The 20220-nt window shown below is 49.9% G+C and overlaps 1 protein-coding gene across 1 annotated transcript in view; it reads left to right on the top strand.

Annotated features, from left to right (window-relative positions):
* LOC115459031 (mothers against decapentaplegic homolog 1) overlaps window positions 1-20220 on the top strand; it is a gene marked incomplete at its 5' end in the record, with an annotated part of 88166 nt that overhangs the window by 60456 nt on the left and 7490 nt on the right. The window contains 1 exon segment of the mRNA XM_030188894.1: window positions 6071-6327. Coding sequence (XP_030044754.1) covers window positions 6071-6327 — 257 coding nt within the window.

Below are 20220 nucleotides of genomic sequence, written 5' to 3'. Positions count from 1 at the left end.
TGGCTGCAGAGAGTGTAAAGCGCTGTTCCCGGTGTGGCAAGCGCAAATCAGCAGCGGGGCTCTGTAAATCGTAAGAGACGTGTTTGTGGAGTCCCGATGCGGTTCTGCCGCCAAACAGGCGGCGGTAGAGGAGACTTTGCAAGGTCTGATTCAGTTAGGGGCCGTGTCCCCGGTACCTTCCACCGAACATGGCTACGGCCGATACTCCATCTACTTTGTGGTGCCGCGAAAAGGTGGGTCTTTTCGGCCTGTTCTGGACTTAAAAGAATTTAAAAAGTCCCTGAGAGTGCGGCATTTCCACATGGAAACCCTGCGCTCCGTCATTACTGCGGTACAGCCAGGAGAGTTTCTCACGTCTCTAGACCTGAAAGAAGCTTACTTGCACATACCAATTTGGCCCCCGCACCAGAAGTTTCTGAGGTTTGCGGTGTTGGGAAAACATTTCCAGTTCCGGGCCTGGCCTTTTGGCCTCGCCACAGCTCCCCGAACCTTTTCGAAGGTAATGGTGGTAGTAGCTGCTTGCTCAGGTAAGAAGGTATCAGGGTTCACCCGTACCTAGACGACTGGCTCATCAGAGCAGACTCTGTAACAGAGAGCTATCAAGCTACAGCCAGAGTGGTCTCAGTACTTCAATCTCTAGGCTGGGTCATCAATATGGCCAAAAGTCACCTGACCCCCTCGCAATCTGTAGAATATTTGGGGGCCAGGTTCGACACAGACTCGGGCTATGTATACCTACCCGAGCTAAGGCGGTGCAAGCTTCAGAATCAGGTCCATCTGCTCCTGACATTGTCCAGCTGCTGGGATCGATGACAACCACATTGGAAGTGGTGCCCTGGGCGAGAGCACACCTGAGACCTCTACGATATTCCCTACTTCAAAGATGGTCTCCAGTTTCTCAGGATTATCAATGCAGACTTTCTTGGCTCCCTGCGGCCCGACTCAGCATGGAATGGTGGCTCTCGGACAGCATGCTGCGGCGAGGAATGCCGCTGGTGCTGCCCGATTGGTGTCTAGTAGTGACAGATGCCAGCCTGAAGGGCTGGGACGCACATTGCAAGGGGAAGCATGCCCAGGGTCTATGGACACCCGAGGAGTCGGAGTGGTCCATCAACCGCCTGGAGTTGAAAGCGGTGTTTCAGGCACTTCTGGCCTTTCAAGTGACCCTGGAAGGATTGGCTGTCAGAGTGATGTCTGACAACACAACAGCAGTGGCCTACATAAATCGACAAGGCGGCACTCAGTGCAGAGCACTGGCCGCGCAGGCCGAACAGATTTGCCACTGGGCCGAGCTGCATCTTCAGTTTCTGTCGGCAGCTCACATTGCAGGTCAGAGCAACGTGCAAGCCGATTATCTAAGCAGGCATCAGATCGATCCAGCAGAATGGGAACTAGCAGACGAAGTATTCCTGCAGATATGTGCCAAATGGGGCAAGCCCGTGATGGATCTTATGGCGACAAGTTCAAATGCCAAAGTCCCGTGCTTCTTCAGCAGACTGAAAGATCCTCGCTTGGCAGGGTTGGATGCCTTGACTCAGCCCTGGCCTCCAGGCCTACTATATGTGTTTCCTCCGTGGCCCTTGATAGGGCGCGTGCTCCTGCGGATTCGGCTGCACCCAGGAGAAGTGGTCCTCATCGCCCCGGATTGGCCCAGGAGGCCTTGGTAAGCGGACCTCCGACAGATGCTAGTGGAGGCTCCCCTTCCTTTACCTCTGGTACCGACCCTGTTGTCACAGGGCCCGGTAGCCATGGAGGACGCCTGCCGCTTTGGTCTTATGGCATGGCGATTGAGAGGGCGCAATTGAGGGACAAAGGCTATTCAAACACAGTCATTTCCACTCTCCTGCAGGCCCGCAAGCGTTCCACTTCCGTGGCTTATGCCAGGATTTGGTGCCAGTTTGAGTCTTGGTGTGCTTCAAAAGCGATCACACCCATGCAGCCTCCTGTCTCGTAGATTCTGGACTTTTTGCAGGATGGTGTACAAATAGGCTTGGCCTATAATTCCCTGCAGCGTTGGCCTCCCTTCGTGGTAAGGTTGAAGGCGTGTCTTTAGCTGCTCATCCAGATGTGGCACGGTTTCTTAGTGGGGTGCTTCGGCTCCGGCCTTCCGTGCGAGCACCCTGTCCAGCTTGGAACCTGGGGCTAGTTTTGAAGGCCCTGCAGGCTTCTCCTTTTGAGCCGCTTTGGCAAGCATCGGAGAAAGATTTGACACTAATGGCCGTTTTTCTTGTGGCCATTACTTCGGCAAGACGGGTGTCGGAGCTCCAGGCGCTGTGCTGTAGAGACCTATTTCTGCAATTCTCAGAGTCCGGGGTCACAGTTCGGACCGTGCCTTCCTTCATGCCTAAGGTGGTTTCAGCGTTTCACCTAAACCAGCCTATTTTCTTGCCCTCATAAGTACATAAGTAGTGCCATACTGGGAAAGACCAAAGGTCCATCTAGCCCAGCATCCTGTCACCAACAGTGGCCAATCCAGGTCAAGGGCACCTGGCACGCTCCCCAAACGTAAAAACATTCCAGACAAGTTATACCTAAAAATGCGGAATTTTTCCAAGTCCATTTAATAGCGGTCTATGGACTTGTCCTTTAGGAATCTATCTAACCCCTTTTTAAACTCCGTCAAGCTAACTGCCCGTACCACGTTCTCTGGCAACGAATTCCAGAGTCTAATTACACGTTGGGTGAAGAAAAATTTTCTCCGATTCGTTTTAAATTTACCACACTGTAGCTTCAACTCATGCCCTCTAGTCCTAGTATTTTTGGATAGCGTGAACAGTTGCTTCACATCCACCCGATCCATTCCACTCATTATTTTATACACTTCTATCATATCTCCCCTCAGCCGTCTCTTCTCCAAGCTAAAAAGCCCTAGCCTTCTCAGCCTCTCTTCATAGGAAAGTCGTCCCATCCCCACTATCATTTTCGTCGCCCTTCGCTGTACCTTTTCCAATTCTACTATATCTTTTTTGAGATACGGAGACCAGTACTGAACACAATACTCCAGGTGCGGTCGCACCATGGAGCGATACAACGGCATTATTACATCCGCACACCTGGACTCCATACCCTTCCTAATAACACCCAACATTCTATTCGCTTTCCTAGCCGCAGCAGCACACTGAGCAGAAGGTTTCAGCGTATCATCGACGACGACACCCAGATCCCTTTCTTGATCCGTAACTCCTAACGCGGAACCTTGCAAGACGTAGCTATAATTCGGGTTCCTCTTACCCACATGCATCACTTTGCACTTGTCAACATTGAACTTCATCTGCCACTTGCACGCCCAATCTCCCAGTCTCGCAAGGTCCTCCTGTAATCGTTCACATTCCTCCTGCGACTTGACGACCCTGAATAATTTTGTGTCATCGGCGAATTTAATTACCTCACTAGTTATTCCCATCTCTAGGTCATTTATAAATACATTAAAAAGCAACGGACCCAGCACAGACCCCTGCGGGACCCCACTAACTACCCTCCTCCACTGAGAATACTGGCCATGCAATCCTACTCTCTGCTTCCTATCTTTCAACCAGTTCTTAATCCATAATAATACCCTACCTCCGATTCCATGACTCTGCAATTTCTTCAGGAGTCTTTCGTGCGGCACTTTGTCAAACGCCTTCTGAAAATCCAGATATACAATATCAACCGGCTCCCCATTGTCCACATGTTTGCTTACCCCCTCAAAAAAAATGCATTAGATTGGTGAGGCAAGACTTCCCTTCACTAAATCCGTGCTGACTTTGTCTCATCAGTCCATGTTTTTGTATATGCTCTGCAATTTTATTCTTAATAATAGCCTCCACCATCTTGCCCGGCACCGACGTCAGACTCACCGATCTATAATTTCCCGGATCTCCTCTGGAACCCTTCTTAAAAATCGGAGTAACATTGGCTACCCTCCAGTCTTCCGGTACTACACTCGATTTTAGGGACAGATTGCATATTTCTAACAGTAGCTCCGCAAGTTCATTTTTTAGTTCTATTAATACTCTAGGATGAATACCATCAGGTCCCGGTGATTTACTACTCTTCAGCTTGCTGAACTGACCCATTACATCCTCCAAGGTTACAGAGAATTCGTTTAGTTTCTCCGACTCCCCCGCTTCAAATATTCTTTCCGGCACCGGTGTCCCCCCCAAATCCTCCTCGGTGAAGACCGAAGCAAAGAATTCATTTAATTTCTCCGCTACGGCTTTGTCCTCCCTTTGATAAGGAGGAGTTTCCAGAATCTTTTGGGCAGTTGCACCTGTTGGATGTGTGCAGGACTCTGCTGCAGTATCTGCGAGTTACTATCTCTTTCAGGATCTATGATCATCTTTGTTTTGCTATCAGGTCCTCACAGAGGGTCTCCAGTGTCTAAAGCCACTATTGCCCGCTGGCTCAAAGAAACTATCTTTTCAGCTTATCTGCTTGCCGGCCGGTCTCCGCCTGTAGCCTTTAAGGCGCATTCTACCAGAGCGATTTCTTCCTCTTGGGCTGAAACTGGAGCACTCTCTCGTCAAGAGATATGCAGTGCAGCAACATGGGTTTCTAAGCTCTCTTTTGGCAGACATTACAGGCTGGATGTGGCTGCTAGGAGGGATTCGCGTTTTGGAGCACAAGTGCTAGCGCGTGGTGTGACCTGTTCCCACCCTATATAGGGATTGCTTTGTTACATCCCATATGTAATGGCTTCATCTGCTTGATGACAAGGAAGGGAAAATTAGGTTCTTACCTTGGTAATTTTCTTTCCTTTAGTCATAGCAGATGAAGCCATGAACCCTCCCTGTATGATTGTATGCTGTGAATCTGTTTCAGGTTCTGTTCTTGTTTCCTGAAGTTCCTTCCTTGGGAGAAAGTTGGAAAACAGTCTTCAGGATTCATGTTCACTTATAGGAGGATGAGTCCATTCCCTCCAGTTTATGTTTTGGAGGATGAGTTTATTCCCTCCAGGAGGTTGCGTGTATCCCCTCCAGTTATACAATAAGGAAGACTAGTTTATTCCCTCCAGGAGGATGTGTTCATTCCCTCCTTTTGAGTTCATGCCCTTGTTAAGGGGCCATCGTTCGCTGTGAGAAAAGTTCATGTTATTCCCATTGCGGTTTGCCATACTGCTTTGGAAGCTTCAAATACTGAAGAGGCAATGGAGCTGGCTGGCCATGAGGCACTGTGAAAAGTTGAGTGCTCTCTATCTCCCCCTGCTGGTTGATGGACACAACCCATACGTAATGGCTTCATCTGCTATGACTAAAGGAAAGAAAATTACCAAGGTAAGAGCCTAATTTTCCCATGTAAGCCACATTGAGCCTGCAAATAGGTGGGAAAATGTGGAATACAAATGCAATAAATAAATAAAGAGAACTTAAGAAAAAGGTGAAATGTATTCATGCATGTTAATTTCCTTTCCATAAATCCTGCTAGGCCAGCCCAGGACTTGCCCTGGAAAACTAGAGCCAGCACTGGGGAATTTTTTTTAAGTGTTCTTTTTAAGTAGAGGAGTGTGTTCTTTTTGTAAGTACATTCTGCTGCTGTTGCCTAAGGAGTCTCTCACATTGTGCTGCTTTGGCATTTAACATACTGAAGGGTTCCAGGCTGCAGCAACCCTTACACTGGTGATGTCACTGGAAAAGTTCAATTTATGTCCATCTGCTAGTAGGGGGACACAGCCCATTGGTCTGGAGTAGTGTAGCGTGATTGAAAGAAGAGAAATTAATAGTTATGAATAAACTTCACCTTATCTGTGTTTGTACTTAAACCTGGCCTGAGAATAGCCTAAAGAGGCCAGCAAACCAAATAGAATTAACATACATAAAATACAATATTAGCATAAAAGAATATAATACAAGATCAATCATAAACTGTTTGTATTCCATTTTAGTTTTGTTCCTTCTGCCTCCTTGCATATTGAATCATGATATTTGTACTCTCCCTAGAGGTGACTAGCATGGGTGTGTTTTCACAGTGCTGTGACTTTTGAATGTGACCTGTTCTGTAAGTGCAGGCTGCTTTCATCAATCTTATTCTTCCAGTCCTGTCATCGTCATGGCCAGACCGAGTGACTAATGTCCTTTGCCTCTCTTTGCAGGTGTTCACCTGTACTACGTCGGAGGGGAAGTGTATGCTGAATGCCTCAGTGATAGCAGCATTTTCGTGCAGAGCCGGAACTGTAATTACCACCACGGCTTCCACCCCACAACCGTCTGCAAGATCCCTAGCGGTTGTAGCCTAAAGATATTTAATAACCAGGAGTTTGCTCAGCTGTTGGCTCAGTCCGTGAATCATGGCTTTGAGACAGTCTATGAGCTTACCAAAATGTGCACAATTAGAATGAGCTTTGTAAAGGTTGGTTTGGTTTTGCTTCATCACTCTTGGCATGCCTTTCTGTTCTGTACCTCTTCTAGTGTCTTTATACATTAAGTATTTACAATTTGGTATCCCATTCCTCCTTGTTTGGTTATATAAAACATTGTAACCTGGAGAAGCAAAACTTTACCTTGAATTAGGCATTTGAAAGTGCAAATCACAAGGTAGACTGCCCTTGGCTTTAAAATATTGATGTGGAGAATCTATTCCTGTGAAGTCCAGATACCCTGTTTGTGATATTTTTGAAGATAAACCCTCCATCCTCTGAGAGAGGCATCTGTCATCAGTACCATGTCTGGGTGTGGTGTCTTGAAAGGTGCTCCTGTTAATATGTTTTGCCAACTTTTCTACCATTTGAGTGCTGCCTTTATTTGAGGGGAGATGAACACCTTGTATTAAAGAGGCTGGGAGAATGGGGACCGTTGAATCTTGAGATCCCATTGAATGGATCTCTTCCTTGTCATCATCAGCAGATGAATCCATTAACTGATGGGTTGTATCCGCCTACCAGCAGGTGAAGATAGAGAACAGTGAAAAACCATAGTGCCCCTTGGACGGCTAGCCCCAACGGCCTTCACTATTTCTCTATCTCCCAGCAGGTGTAGACATAGCTTAATCAGCTCCTGGATTTCAGACTGCTTGGGGTGGCTCCTGTGCTTTGCCAGTTGAGCCAGGGGTGTTGTGGCTGGTGGTGCCCACTTTAAAGGCATATAGGTTCGCCCTTTCCCTGTCTTTCCCATTCCCCCTGCCTCCCGGAGTCCCTCTGTTGCTGCCTGCCTCCAACTTTCCTCACAGCATTAAAAAAAAAAAAAAAAGCACGCTTTTATTGCGTGGCTGTTCTGAGGCTTTTTCCAGAGATTCTGGCTCTGTGCAGCTTGACCGGAGCTCGTTGACTTGGTCTTCTGAGGTGAGAGTGGTGCCCAGCTCCTCCGGGGAGGTCCCGCGGACGCCGTTCCGAACGGCGTAAGTTTTGGTGCGAAGCCGCTATTTTATTGCCGTATTTCCATCCAGTCGGGTGATGGCTGCTGAGGGAGTTAAGTGCTGCTCCCGTTGTGGTAAACGCAGATCAGCAGCGGGGCTGTGTAAAACATGCTCCTTAGACGCTCACGCTAGTATGAGCATGGAGAGCGATGTTTCTTCCCGCTCGATGGAGCTGGCAGTGGGCACCATTTTGGAAGCGTTGCGGAGTCTGAGTGCAGGGGGACGCCTCGTTTTGAGGCTGCCAGAGGAGCTCCTACTTCCGTTTCTCCTGAAGCGGAGGGCCAGGGTGAGTTTTTCTCCCTTGAGTTTGTGCTTTTAATGCATAAGGCGTTCATGCTGAAAAGAGTTCTGCCGCAGGTGTCTGATACTGCGTTGCATCCTGGCTACCCTCTGGGTGCTGAGGCCCCGGGGATGGGTTCAAAGGCTATTTCCTCCCCCAAGCGTTGGAAACACGCTAAACATAGACGGGTAAATTCCCCGTCTGAAAGTGGTGCGTATCTTCCCCCCCCCCCCCTCCCCCGGTGATTGGGCTGTGGGGAGTCTGAGGGGTCTGGCAGGCCCTCAGGGACGGATGATCCAGAGGAGGGTGTCTGTTTGCCACTGGATTTGGATGATCCCAATGTGGTCCGGATTTTCCACTGCGACAAGCTGCCAGCTCTTATTACTGACGCCTTGCAGGCCCTTTCGATTGATGCTCCTGCTGAAGGCGAGGTCTCCTCAGTTAATCTTAGGATGGCAAGTACTAAGAAGCCTACTCGGGCCTTTCTGGTGCATGACTCCATCCAAGAGCTTATTTCTGCTTAATGGTCTGACCCTGATGGGCCGTTGAAAGTGGCCAGGGCTATGGGACAGCTTTACCCTCTACGTGAGGAGCACTTGGCCCCCTTAGGGATCCCTAAAGTGGATGTATTGGCCACGGCGGTGACAAAAAAGACCACTCTCCCAGTAGAGGGAGGGGTCGCTTTGAAAGACATGCAGGACCGGTGGCTGGAGTCTGTGCTGAAGCAGTCCTTTGAAATTACGGGCGTGGCCTTTAGGGCGTCTATTTGCAGTTCCTATACAGCCCGGGCATGTCTTTCCTGGCTACAGCAGGCGGTGGAACAGCCCGCCGATGGTGCGGGGCCCCTTTCTGAGGTTGCCCCGCGGATGGAGTCGGCCCTGTCATTTTTGGCTGACGCCCTTTATGATCTGGTCAGAGCTTTGGCTAAACAGATGTCTGTGGCGGTTTCTGCCCGCTACCTTCTTTGGCTGCAGCATTGGGTGACTGACATGGCTTCTAAGCAAAGGCTGGTGAGGCTACCGTTTCGGGGCCTCCTGTTTGGAGAGGAATTGGAGAAGATTGTGAAAGACCTGGGGGACTCTAAACCCCAGCGGTTACCTGAGGATAGGCCTCGGCCTTTTTCCAGAGGTTCTGTGTTTCCCTCCTCTTCCAGACCTCGCTTCCGTGAAGCTCGCAGGTATCGCCTGGGGCGCTCTGCTGGGCTTTCTCAACTTACCTGTTTTCAGCAGAGGAACTCCTTTCACTCGAACAAACATTCGGCAGGGGCCGGTTCAAGGCCAGGAGTTCAGGGGTGTCCTCCACAATGATGGGCCGCCGGTCCACTCCTCCATGCCTGCAATAGGAGGCTGTCTTTCCCTCTTTCTAGAGGAGTGGACCAAGATTACCTCGGATCAGTGGGTCCTGGACCTGATCAGAGAAGGTTACCGACTGGAATTCGGTGCCCCAGTGAGAGACGTGTTTGTGGAGTCCCGATACGGCACTGCCGTAAAACGGGCGGCGGTAGAGGAGACCTTACAAGTCTTGCTGCACCTCGGAGCAGTGGTCCTGTTGCATCCCGCCGAACGTGGCTGTGGCCGCTATTCCATTTATTTTGTCGTGCCTCGAAAAGGCGGGTCTTTCAGACCGATCCTCGTCTTATGAAGAGTCAACGAAGCCCTCAGAGTACGACATTTTCGCATGGAAACCCTGCGCTCCGTCATTGCGGTGGTTCAGCCTGGAGAGTTTCTCACATCTCTGGACCTAAAAAGAAGCATATTTGCACATTCCTATCTGGCCTCCACACCAGCAGTTCCTCCGCTTTGCAGTGTTGGGGAAAACATTTCCAGTTTCGGGCCTTGCCTTTCGGCCTAGCCACAGCTCCCCGTACCTTTTCCAAGGTGATTGTGGTCGTAGCTGCCTGCCTCAGGCGAGAGGGTATCAGAGTTCACCCTTATCTCGACGAGTGGCTCATCAGAGCGGATTCGGCAACCGAGAGTTGTCTTGCCACAGCCAGAGTGGTGGCAGTCCTGCAGGCGCTAGGCTGGGTGGTCAATATACCCAAGGCTGGGTGGTCAATATACCCAAAAGTCACCAGACCATTGGAGGGTGGTGCCTTGGGCGAGAGGGCATATGAGGCCCCTGCAGATTGCCCTGCTTCAACAACAGTCTCCGATGTCCCAGGAATACCAACTCACACTAACGTTGCTCCCTGCGGCCCAGCTCAGTATGGCGTGGTGGCTCTCCGACAGAATGCTGCGCCAAGGAATGCCTCTTGCGCTTCCTTCTTGGTGCCTGGTGATAACAGATGCCAGCCTTCTGGGCTGGGGAGCGCATTGCCAGGGAAGCTATGCTTAGGGTCTGTGGACACCCGTGGAAGTGGGGTGGTCCATCAATCGCTTGGAACTGAGAGCGATATTCCAGGCTCTTATGGCCTTTCAAAAGACCCTGAAGGGGCTCGCTGTCCGGGTTCTGTCAGACAATACGACAGCTGTGGCATACATAAATCGTCAGGGAGGCACTCAGTGCAGGGCGGAGGCCGCTCAGATTTGCCACTGGGCCGAGCGACACCTGCTTCTTCTGTCGGCAGCTCACATAGCAGGTCAGAGCAACGTGCAAGCCTATTTTCTCAGCAGGCATCAAATCGACCCGGCTGAATGGGAACTGGCAGAAGTTTTTCTTCAGATTTGTGCCAAATGGGGGACTCCTGGAATGGATCTAATGGCGTCAAGTGCAAACGCCAAAGTACCTTGCTTTTTCAGCAGAAGGAGAGAGAACCTCACTCGGCGGGGTTGGATGCTGTGGCTCAACTCTGGCCCTCGGGACTCCTGTATGTGTTTTCTCCTTGGTCCTTGATATGGCGAGTCCTCCTTCGGATTCGACTACACCGGGGATTGGTGATCCTTATCGCTCTGGACTGGCCAAGGCGTCAGTGGTATGCGGATCTACGTTGGATGGTGGTGGAGGCTCCATTTCATTTGCCCCTGGTGCTGAACCTGTTGTTTCAGGGTCCGGTGTCTATGGAGGATCCCTGCCGATTTGGTCTTATGGCCTGGCTATTGATAGGGCGCAATTGAGAGACAAGGGCTACTCGGACAAGGTCATCTCCAGTCTCTTGCAGGCCCACAAGCGGTCCACCTCCGCAGCTTATGTTCGGATCTGGCGCAAATTTGAGGCGTGGGGTGTTTCAAAGGTGATCACTACCACGTGGGCTACAGTCTTGACAGTGCTGTACTTTTTGCAGGAGGTCTTACAAAAAGGCCTGGCTTACAATTCCCTACGGGTGCAAGTAGCAGCATTATCATGCTGTCGAGGGAAAGTCACTGGCTTGTCCCTTGCTCATCCGGACATTGTCCAATTTCTCAGAGGGATGCTTAGGCTCCGTCCCCCTGTCTGGTTGCTCTGTCCGGCCTGGAACCTGGGACTGGTATTGAAGGCTCTCTAGTGTTCGCCCTTCGAGCCACTTAAGCGAGCTTCGGAGAAGGATGTGACTCTCAAGACAGTCTTTTTGATGGCCATGACATCGGCTAGACGCGTCTGAGCTGCAGGCACTGTCCTGTCGGGACCCTTTTCTACAATTCTCTGAGTCCGGAGTGACGGTAAGGACAGTGCCTTCCTTCCTGCCTAAAGTGGTTTCAGCGTTTCACCTGAACCAGCCCATTTTTCTTCCTTCCTTTTCTAGGGAAGAGTTCCCGGACTCCTTTGGGCAGTTACATCTTTTGGATGTCTGCAGGGCGCTGTTGCAGTATCTACAAATGTCAAATGACTTCAGGACTTCTGATCACCTTTTTGTCTTGTTGTCAGGTCATCGGCATGGATGCCCGGCGTCTAAGGCCACTGTAGCCCGTTGGCTCAAGGAAGTCATTTTTTCTGCGTTTCTGCTTTCAGGTCGGTCGTCTCCTGAAGCGTTCAAGGCGCATTCCACAAGAGCGATTTCCTCCTCGTGGGCTGAAAAGGGTGCACTCTCTCTTCAAGAGATCTGTAGTGCAGCTACTTGGGCTTCTCAGCTCTCATTTGTCCGGCATTACAGGCTGGATGTTGCAGCTGAGCAGGACACGATTTTTGGAGCATAAGTTGCTTGCTCGCGGTGTGGCCTGTTCCCACCCTATTTAGGGAGTGCTTTTGTACATCCCATCAGTTAATGGATTCATCTGCTGCTGATAAGGAAGGGAAAATTAGGTTCTTACCTTGGTAATTTTCTTTCCTTTAGTCACAGCAGATGAATCCATGATCCCTCCCTGTTTGACTTGTTTTTTGTTCAGATCTTTCATGCAGATATACATCTCATTGGGAGAAGTTGAATACCAGTTCTCAAAATTTACTACTACTACTATTTAACATTTCTAGAGCACTACAAAGTGTACGCAGCGCTGTACAAACACAGAAGAAAGACAGTCCCTGCTCAAAGAGCTTACAATCTAATAGACAAAAAGTAAAGCATTTAAATTTAAAATATTTAAGCAGTCAAGCACAAGAGAACAGTCACAGAAGTACTGAAGATGTTGAAGGGTGGTCAGTGTGATTAGGTGTAACTCTGGTTGGAGTAGTGGGAAAAGGTGATAGAAGAATAGAAATGGGTGATGTAAAAGTAATGAGTGGGTTGATAGGGAGGTTATATAAGACATGTCACTCTAGGGGTAGGTGGGCAGGACTAGGTCTAAAGCAGGAGAAGGTATTCTCTGCAGCCTATCTGTGAGATGGAAAATGCTCTCTGAAGCTGCTGCTATAAGTTAGTTCTTCTACAGGAGGTTGAGTTCATCCCTCCTTTGTATGGTTATTTCTCCTGTTCTGGGGTGTTTGTTCGCTGTGTGGAAAGTTTGTTATTATTCCTTTGTGGTTCACTCTGCTTTGGAAATCTCAAATACTGAAGGCAGTTGGGGCTGGCCGTCCAAGAGGCACTATGGTTTTTCAGTGTTCTCTATCTCCACCTGCTGGTAGGGGGATACAACCCATCAGTTAATGGATTCATCTGCTGTGACTAAAGGAAAATTACCAAGGTAAGAACCTAATTTTCCCATGTGGTGTCTGGTGATGGTAGAACAGCAGATGAGGCAGCCATGTGACCCAACAGTTTGAGGAGATGTTTTGTTCGGCATCTTGTGGATGAGAGATGTCAAGAGAAGAGATGTTGGATTGAGACACAGCGATCCAGAGGAAGGAAGGCCCTTGCTTGGACTGTATCTATATTGGCACCTATGAATTATACAGCTTGCGTTGGAGTTAGCTTTGATGTCCGTATTGCTCACAAAACCTAAAGAGAGAGTTGAAATGGTCAGGGGTGTGCATTTTAATAAGCCCTGCTTTCTCTGCGCAAAGATAAACCAGCCATCTAACTACAGAGATACAAATGTTCCTTTCTTTCTCAGATATGCCTCAACTACTGCTAAGCACTTTGTAAATACTCTGGGTGCTGATGAAAGGCCAAATGACAGAATTTTGTAGTGAAAATGGTAGGGATAAAGAAGACATCTGACGTATTTCTAGTGTTGAGGGTGGATAGGAATGAGTGTATAAGCATCATTGAGGTCCAGGGATGCTAGCCAGCAGTGTGGAACCAATAAAGGCAGTATTTTTTGTAAGAAATTACTTTGAGTTTTTCTCTTTTGACATGTTGATTGTTTAGACCCCCTGATTTCTTGGGGATTAGGAAGTAATGGGAGTAGAATCCCTGGTGGCGTTTTTGAGGAGGAGGAGATTAAAGTTCTTCTTTTTTGAAAATCTTTATTAGTTCAAGGAAGAAGTACACTGCACCAGCCAATATACAAAACTGCTGCAGTACAAAAACATGAAAATACAACAAAGAGAAACTGTATACAAGAACGACATAGCGACCCTACAGAGAGACAATGCCGCTTTGCCCGAATAGACCCTTTACCCTGTGCTCATCATCCTCATTAAGTGCCCTGTTCTGCAGAGTCCACCACTGCATACACATATCTGCTCCATAGATTCCGGTATTGATGCTTGTCTAAAGATGTAGACTGTTTGAGGTGGGTGAGCAGCCACCTGGCCATTTCTGTCATGACATTATTCCATATCACAATCAAGGGTGCTGCTGTAGCCATCCACGATTGCAAGATATACTTGTTAATCAGAGGAGTGGCCAATAACACAAATTTGCACTGAGCCTTAGTAAGCCCTCCTCATCACAGCATCGCCCCATTCCTCAATAGTAGAACTGAGTTGTCATTGCATAAAAGCAGGACCATCTAAAAAGGAGTGAAGAAAAGTACCAGGGAGAGCATTACATTTTACACAAATATCATTATCCCACAATCTCATGGTTTTGCCCCTCTGCCTAGTGATGTAGACTCTATGGAGCACTCTAAATGGATGTCTTGTAGGGCTACATTGGTAGTAATAGTGTGGAATTCCTCAAACGCCATCCACAGACCCTCCACGGAGATATCCTCTGCTAAATCTGATTCCCCAGGTCTAACCTAACTTCATCAAGTATGGGGTCTTCCTACAGTCCCTAGCCAGTTGCTACCATTGGGACAGCTTATTCACAGCGAGAGGTAAATTTAGAAACATCTGGTCCAATGTAGTGAAATGAATCTGAGTCCCCAATTAGCCTCCAGTTTTTTCTCCAACGAGAAAGGTTTGAACGGCTTCCTAAAGGAAAAGTCCATAGACCATTATTAAATGGACTTGGGGAAAATCCACCATTTCTGGGATAAGCAGGTTTTTTTTGTTTTGTTTTGTTACATTTGTATCCCGCGCTTTCCCACTCATGGCAGGCTCAATGCGGCTTACATATACAGGTACTTATTTGTACCTGGGGCAATGGAGGGTTAAGTGAGTTGCCCAGAGTCACAAGGAGCTGCCTGTGCCTGAAGTTTGAATCGAACTCAGTTCCCCAGGACCAAACTCCACCACCCTAACCACTAGGCCACTCCTTTTTGGAACCTTGCCAGGTATTTGTGACCTGGATTGGCCACTGTTGCAAACAGGATGCTGGGCTTGATGGACCTTTGGTCTTTCCCAGTATGGCAATACTTATTTCCTTGTCATCAACAGCAGATGAATCCATTAACTGATGGGTTGTATCCGACTATCAGCAAGTGGAGATAGAGAACACTGAAAGACACAGTGACTCTGGACGGCTAGCCCCCTTCTGCCTTCAGTAGATCTCTCTCTCCTAGTAGGTGTGGACGTCGCTTTAGCAGCTCCTGGATTTCTGCCTGGGTAGGCTCCTCTGCTTTGCCAGTAGAGCGGGGGTGTTGTGGCTGGTGGTGCCCTCTTTGAAAGCATACTTGGTTTTGTTCCATGGCCCTGCCTTACCCCATACCCCCATCCTCCCGGAGTCCCTCTTGCTGCCTGCCTCCAACTTTCCTTACAGTGTAAAAAGAAAAAGTGCGCGCTTTAAAGCGTAGCTATTCTGAGGCTTTCTTCAGAGATTCTGGTACTATGCAGCGTGACTGGAGCTCGTTGACTCGGTCTTCTGAGGTGAGAGTGGTGCCCAGCTCCTCCAGGGAGGTTCCCGCGGACAGCGTCCTGTGCGGGGTAAGTTTTGGTGCGAAGTCGCCATTTTATTTCCATATTTCCGTCCAGTCGGGCGATGACTGCTGAAGGAGTTAAGCTTCTCCCGCTGTGGTAAATGCAGATCAGCAACGGGGCTTTTACAGTACGTGCTCCTTAGATGCTCGTACTAGTACGGGCATGGCGAGCGGTGATTCTTCCTGCTCGATGGAACTTGCAACGGGCGCCATTTTGGAAGTGCCGCATGACTCGACTCTCGCGGTTGCGGAGGAGTGAGTGCAGGGGGACGCCTTGTTTTGAGGCTGCTAGAGGAGCTCCTTCCTCCTCTTCTAATTCGGGAGCGGAGAGCCAGGGTGAGTTTTTCTTCCTGGAATTTGTGCTGCTGATGCACAAGGCTTTTATGTTAAAAAGAGCTCTGCCGGAGGCGTCTGACGGTTCGTTGCAGACTGGATTCCCGCCCGGCTTTGATAGCCCTGCGGTGGCTGCTGATTTTACTTCTTCCCCTGAGCGTTGGGACTGATGCTAAACGTAGCCGAGTAAATTCTCCGTCTGAGAGTGGTGTGTGTGTCCCGTCCCCCCCCCCCCCCTCCCGTGGTCACGCTGTGGGGAGTCTGAGAGATCTGGCAGGCCCTCATGGACGGATGATCCAGACGAGGGTGCCTGTTTGCCACAGGACTTAGATGATCCTAAAGCGGTTCGGATATTCCACCGCGATGAGCTGCCAGCTCTCGTTACTGACGCCTTGCAGGCCCTGTCTATTGATGATCCGGCCGAGGGCGGTGCCTCCTCTGTTAATCCTAGGATGGCTAATACTAAGAAGCCTTCGCGGGCTTTTCCTGTGCATGACTCCATCCAAGAGCTTATGTCAGCTCAATGGTCTGACCCTGATGGGCCTTTGAAGGTGGCCAGGGCTACGGGTCAGCTTTACCCTCTGTGTGAGAATCACTTGGCCCCTTTTGGGATGCCTAAAGTGGATGCGTTGGTTACGGCCGTGACTAAAAAGACCACTCTCCCAGTCGCTTTGAAGGATATGCAAGACCGGTGGCGAGAGTCCACGCTGAAGCGGTCCTTTGAAATCTCGGGCCTTTCCTTAAGGGCGGCTATTTGCAGTTCCTATGCAGCCTGGGCCTGCCTTTCCTGGTTGCAGCAGGCGGTTGATCAGCCCGAGGATGGTGTGAGGTCCCTCTCAGAGGTGGGGCCGCAGATGGAGTCTGCCCTGGCCTTTTTGGCTGATGCCCTTTATGAACTGGTCAGAGTTTCGGCTAAATAGATATTTGTGGCGTTTTCAGCCCGTCGCCTTCTTTGGCTGCGGCATTGGGCGGCTGACATGGCCTCAAAACAAAGGCTGGTGAGGTTACCATTTCGGGGCCTTCTGCTATTTGGAGAGGAATTGAAAAAGATTGTTAAAGACCTAGGGGACTCTAAGTCCCAGCGGTTATCTGAGGATAGGACGAGGCCTTCTTCCAAAAGTCCTGTTTTTCCCTCCTCTTCCAGGCCACGTTTCTGCGAAGCTCGCAGGTATTGCCCGGGGCGCTCTGCTGGGTTTTCTCAACATTCCCGTTTTCAGCAGAGGAACTCCTTTCGCTAAGACAAACATTCCGTGGCGGCCGGCCAACGACTAGGAGTTCAGGGGCATCCTCCACAATGATGGGACGTCGGTCCACTCGTCGATTCCTGCAGTAGGAGGGCATCTTTACCTCTTCCTCGAGGAGTGGACCAAGATTTCTTCAGATCAGTAGGCCCTGGACCTGATCAGAGAAGGTTACCGATTGGAGTTTGGTGCCCCGGTGAGAGACGCTTTTTTGGAGTCCTGATGCGACACTGCCGTCAAACAGGCGGCGGTAGAGGAGACCTTGCAAGTCTTGCTGCAGCTCACAGCAGTGATTCCAGTGCCTCCCGCCGAACGCGGCTGCAGTCGCTACTCCATTTATTTCGTGGTGCCTCGAAAAGGACCGATCCTGGACTTACAAAGTCAGCGAGGCCCGAAGAGTGTGACACTTTCGCATGGAAACCTTGCGCTCCATCATTGCGGCGGTACAGCCAGAAGAGTTTCTTACGTCTCTGGACCTCAAAGAAGCATATTTGCACATTCCTATTTGGCCTCCGCATCAGCGGTTTCTCCGGTTTGCGGTTTTGGGCCAACATTTCCAGTTTTGGGCCTTGCCTTTCGGCCTAGCCACAGCTCTCCATACCTTTTCCAAGGTGATGGTGGTGGTAGTAGCTTCTTTTCTCAGGCGAGAGGGTATCAGAGTTCACCCTTACCATGACGACTGGTTCATCAGAGCGGATTCGGCAGACGAAAGCCGACTTACCACAACCAGAGTTGTTAGTTCTGCAGACTCTGAGCTTGGTGGTCAATATACCCAAAAGTCACCTGATCCCCTCTCAGTCTCTTGAGTATTTGGGGGTCCGGTTCGACGCGGCCTCAGGGTTCGTCTTTCTCCCCGACCACAGGCGATGCAAGCTTCAGAATCAGGTCCATCTGCTCCTGCAGATGCTTCGTCCTAGGGACTTTGTCCAGCTGCTGGGGTTGATGACGGCCACCATGGAGGTGGTTCCCTGGGTGAGAGCTCATATGAGGCTGCTGCAGATTGCTCTGCTTCAGCAGTGGTCTCCGATTTTCCCAGGAATACCAACGTCGGCTAACGTGGCTCCCTGCGGCCTGGCACAGTTTGGATTGGTGGCTGTCCGATAGGATCTTGCAACAGGGAATGCCGCTTGCGCTTCCTTCTTGGTGCCTGGTGATAACGGATGCCAGCCTTTCGGCTGGGGAGCGCTTTGCCAGGGAAGCTATGCTCAGGGTCAGTGGACACCAGTGGTAGCGGGTTGGTCCATCAATCGCTTGGAATTGAGAGCGATACTCCAGGCTCTTCTGGCCTTCCACAAGACTCTGGAGGGGCTTCCTGTCCATGTTCTGTCAGATAATATGACAGTGGTGGCCTACATCAATCGCCAGGGCGGCACTCCGTGCAGGGCACTGGCCGCGGAGGCCGCTCTGATTTTCTATTTGGCCAAGCTCCACTTGCAGTGACTGTCGGCAGCTCACATAGCAGGTCAGAGCAACGTGCAGGCCGATTTCCTCAGCACACATCAAATCGACCCAGCGGAATGGGAACTGGCAGAAGATGTTTTTCTTCAGATTTTTGCCAAATGGGGGACTCCCGGATAGGATCTAATGGCGTCCAGTTCAAATGCCAAAGTTCCTCGCTTTTTCAGCAGAAGGAGAGATCCTCGCTCGGCGGGGTTGGATGCACTGGCTCAACCCTGGCCCTCGGGCCTCCTGTATGTGTTCCCTCCTTGGCCCTTAATAGGGCGAGTCCTATTGCGGATTCGACAGCACCAAGGTTTGATGATTCTCATCGCCCCTGATTGGCCAGTAGTCCGTGGTATGCTGACCTCCGGTGAATGCTGGTGGAGGCTCCACTTCCTTTGCCTCTGGTGCCGAACCTGTTGATGCAGGGTCCGGTGACCATGGAGGATCCCTGCTGGATTGGTCTTACGGCCAGGCTCTTGAGAGGCACAATTGAGAAACAAAGGTCATCTCTACTCTCTTGCAGGCCCGCAAATGGTCTACCTCTGCAGCTTATGCTCGGATCTGGCGCAAGTTTGAGGCGTGGTGTATTTCAAAGGCAATCACACCCACGCGGTCTACAGTCTCGCCGGTACTGGACTTTTTGCAGGATGGCTTACAAAAAGGTCTGGCTTACAATTCCCTGCGAGTTCAAGTGGCAGCATTGGCATGCTTTCAAGGAAAAGTCTCTGGCTTGTCGCTTGCGGCGCATCCACACGTCTGATTTCTCAGTGGGGCGCTTCAGCTCTGGCCGCCCATGCGGTTGCCCTGTCCGACCTGGGGCTGGTGTTGAAGGCTCTCCAGCGTTCGCCTTTCGAGCCTCTTAGGCGGGCTTCTGAGAAGGATGTGATTCTCAAGACAAGTCTTTTTGGTGGCCATGACATCGGCTAGACACGTTTCTGAACTTCAGGCTTTCCTGTCAGGATCCTTTTCTACAGTTCTCGGAGTCCGGGGTGACGGTACGGACAGTTCCTTCCTTCCTGCCTAAGGTGGTTTCAGCGTTTCACCTGAACCAGCCCATTTTTCTACCTTCCTTTTCTAGGGAGGACTTTCCGGATTCCTTTGGGCAGTTGCGTCTTTTGGATGTTCGCAGGGCTCTGTTGCAGTTTCTACAGATGTCAAATGACTTCAGGACTTCTGATCACCTTTTTGTATTGTTGACAGGTCCTTGGTGCGGGGGGTCCGGAGTCTAAGGCCACTATAGCCCGTTGGCTCAAGGAAGTCATTTTTTCTGCCTATCTGCTTTCAGGACGGTCTCCTCCTGAAGCGTTTAAAGCGCATTGCACAAAAGAGATTTTCTCCTCTTGGGCTGAGACGGGCGTTCTTTCTCATGAGATCTGTCGTGCGGCTGCTTGGGCTTCTCAGCTCTCGTTCGTACGGCATTACAGGCTGGATGTTGCAGCAAAGCAGGATGTGCATTTTGGTGCGCAAGTACTGATTCGCGGAGTTGGCTCTACGTGGGGAGTGCTTTTGTACATCTCATCAGTTAATGGATTCATCTGTTCTTGATGACAAGGAATGGAAAATTAGGTTTTTACCTTGGTAATTTTCTTTCCTTTAGTCACAGCAGATGAATCTATGATCCCTCCCTGTCTGACTTTGTTGTTGTTCAGATCTTTCATGCAGATATTGTTGCTCTTCAGGTGGAGTTGAAGACAAGTTCTCAGAGTTTCTACATGCTGTGCTGTTGCAGGAGGTTGAGATCGTCCCTCCTTTGTTTGGTTATTGCTCCAGTTCTGGGGCGTTTGTTCACTGTGAGGAAAGTTTGTTATATTGCCTTTCTTATTCACTCTGCTTTGGAAATTTCATATATTGAAGGCAGAAGGGGGCTGGCTGTCCAGAGTCACTGTGTCTTTCAGTGTTCTCTATCTCCACCTGCTGGTAGGCGGATACAACCCATCAGTTAATGGATTCATCTGCTGTGACTAAAGGAAAGAAAATTACCAAGGTAAGAACCTAATTTTCCCGTACTTATGAGAAGATATAATTCCTCACCTGAAGATAGGAGAAAAAAAAAAGCATATATTGGGAATATTCATTCATGCTTGATTTGATTAAAAGGTGGGAAATTGTCATCTTTCAA

This window comes from Microcaecilia unicolor, unplaced genomic scaffold (genome assembly GCF_901765095.1).
Source record: "Microcaecilia unicolor unplaced genomic scaffold, aMicUni1.1, whole genome shotgun sequence".
Taxonomy (NCBI): Eukaryota; Metazoa; Chordata; class Amphibia; order Gymnophiona; family Siphonopidae; genus Microcaecilia; species Microcaecilia unicolor.
This window is presented reverse-complemented; position numbering and strand designations above follow the sequence as displayed.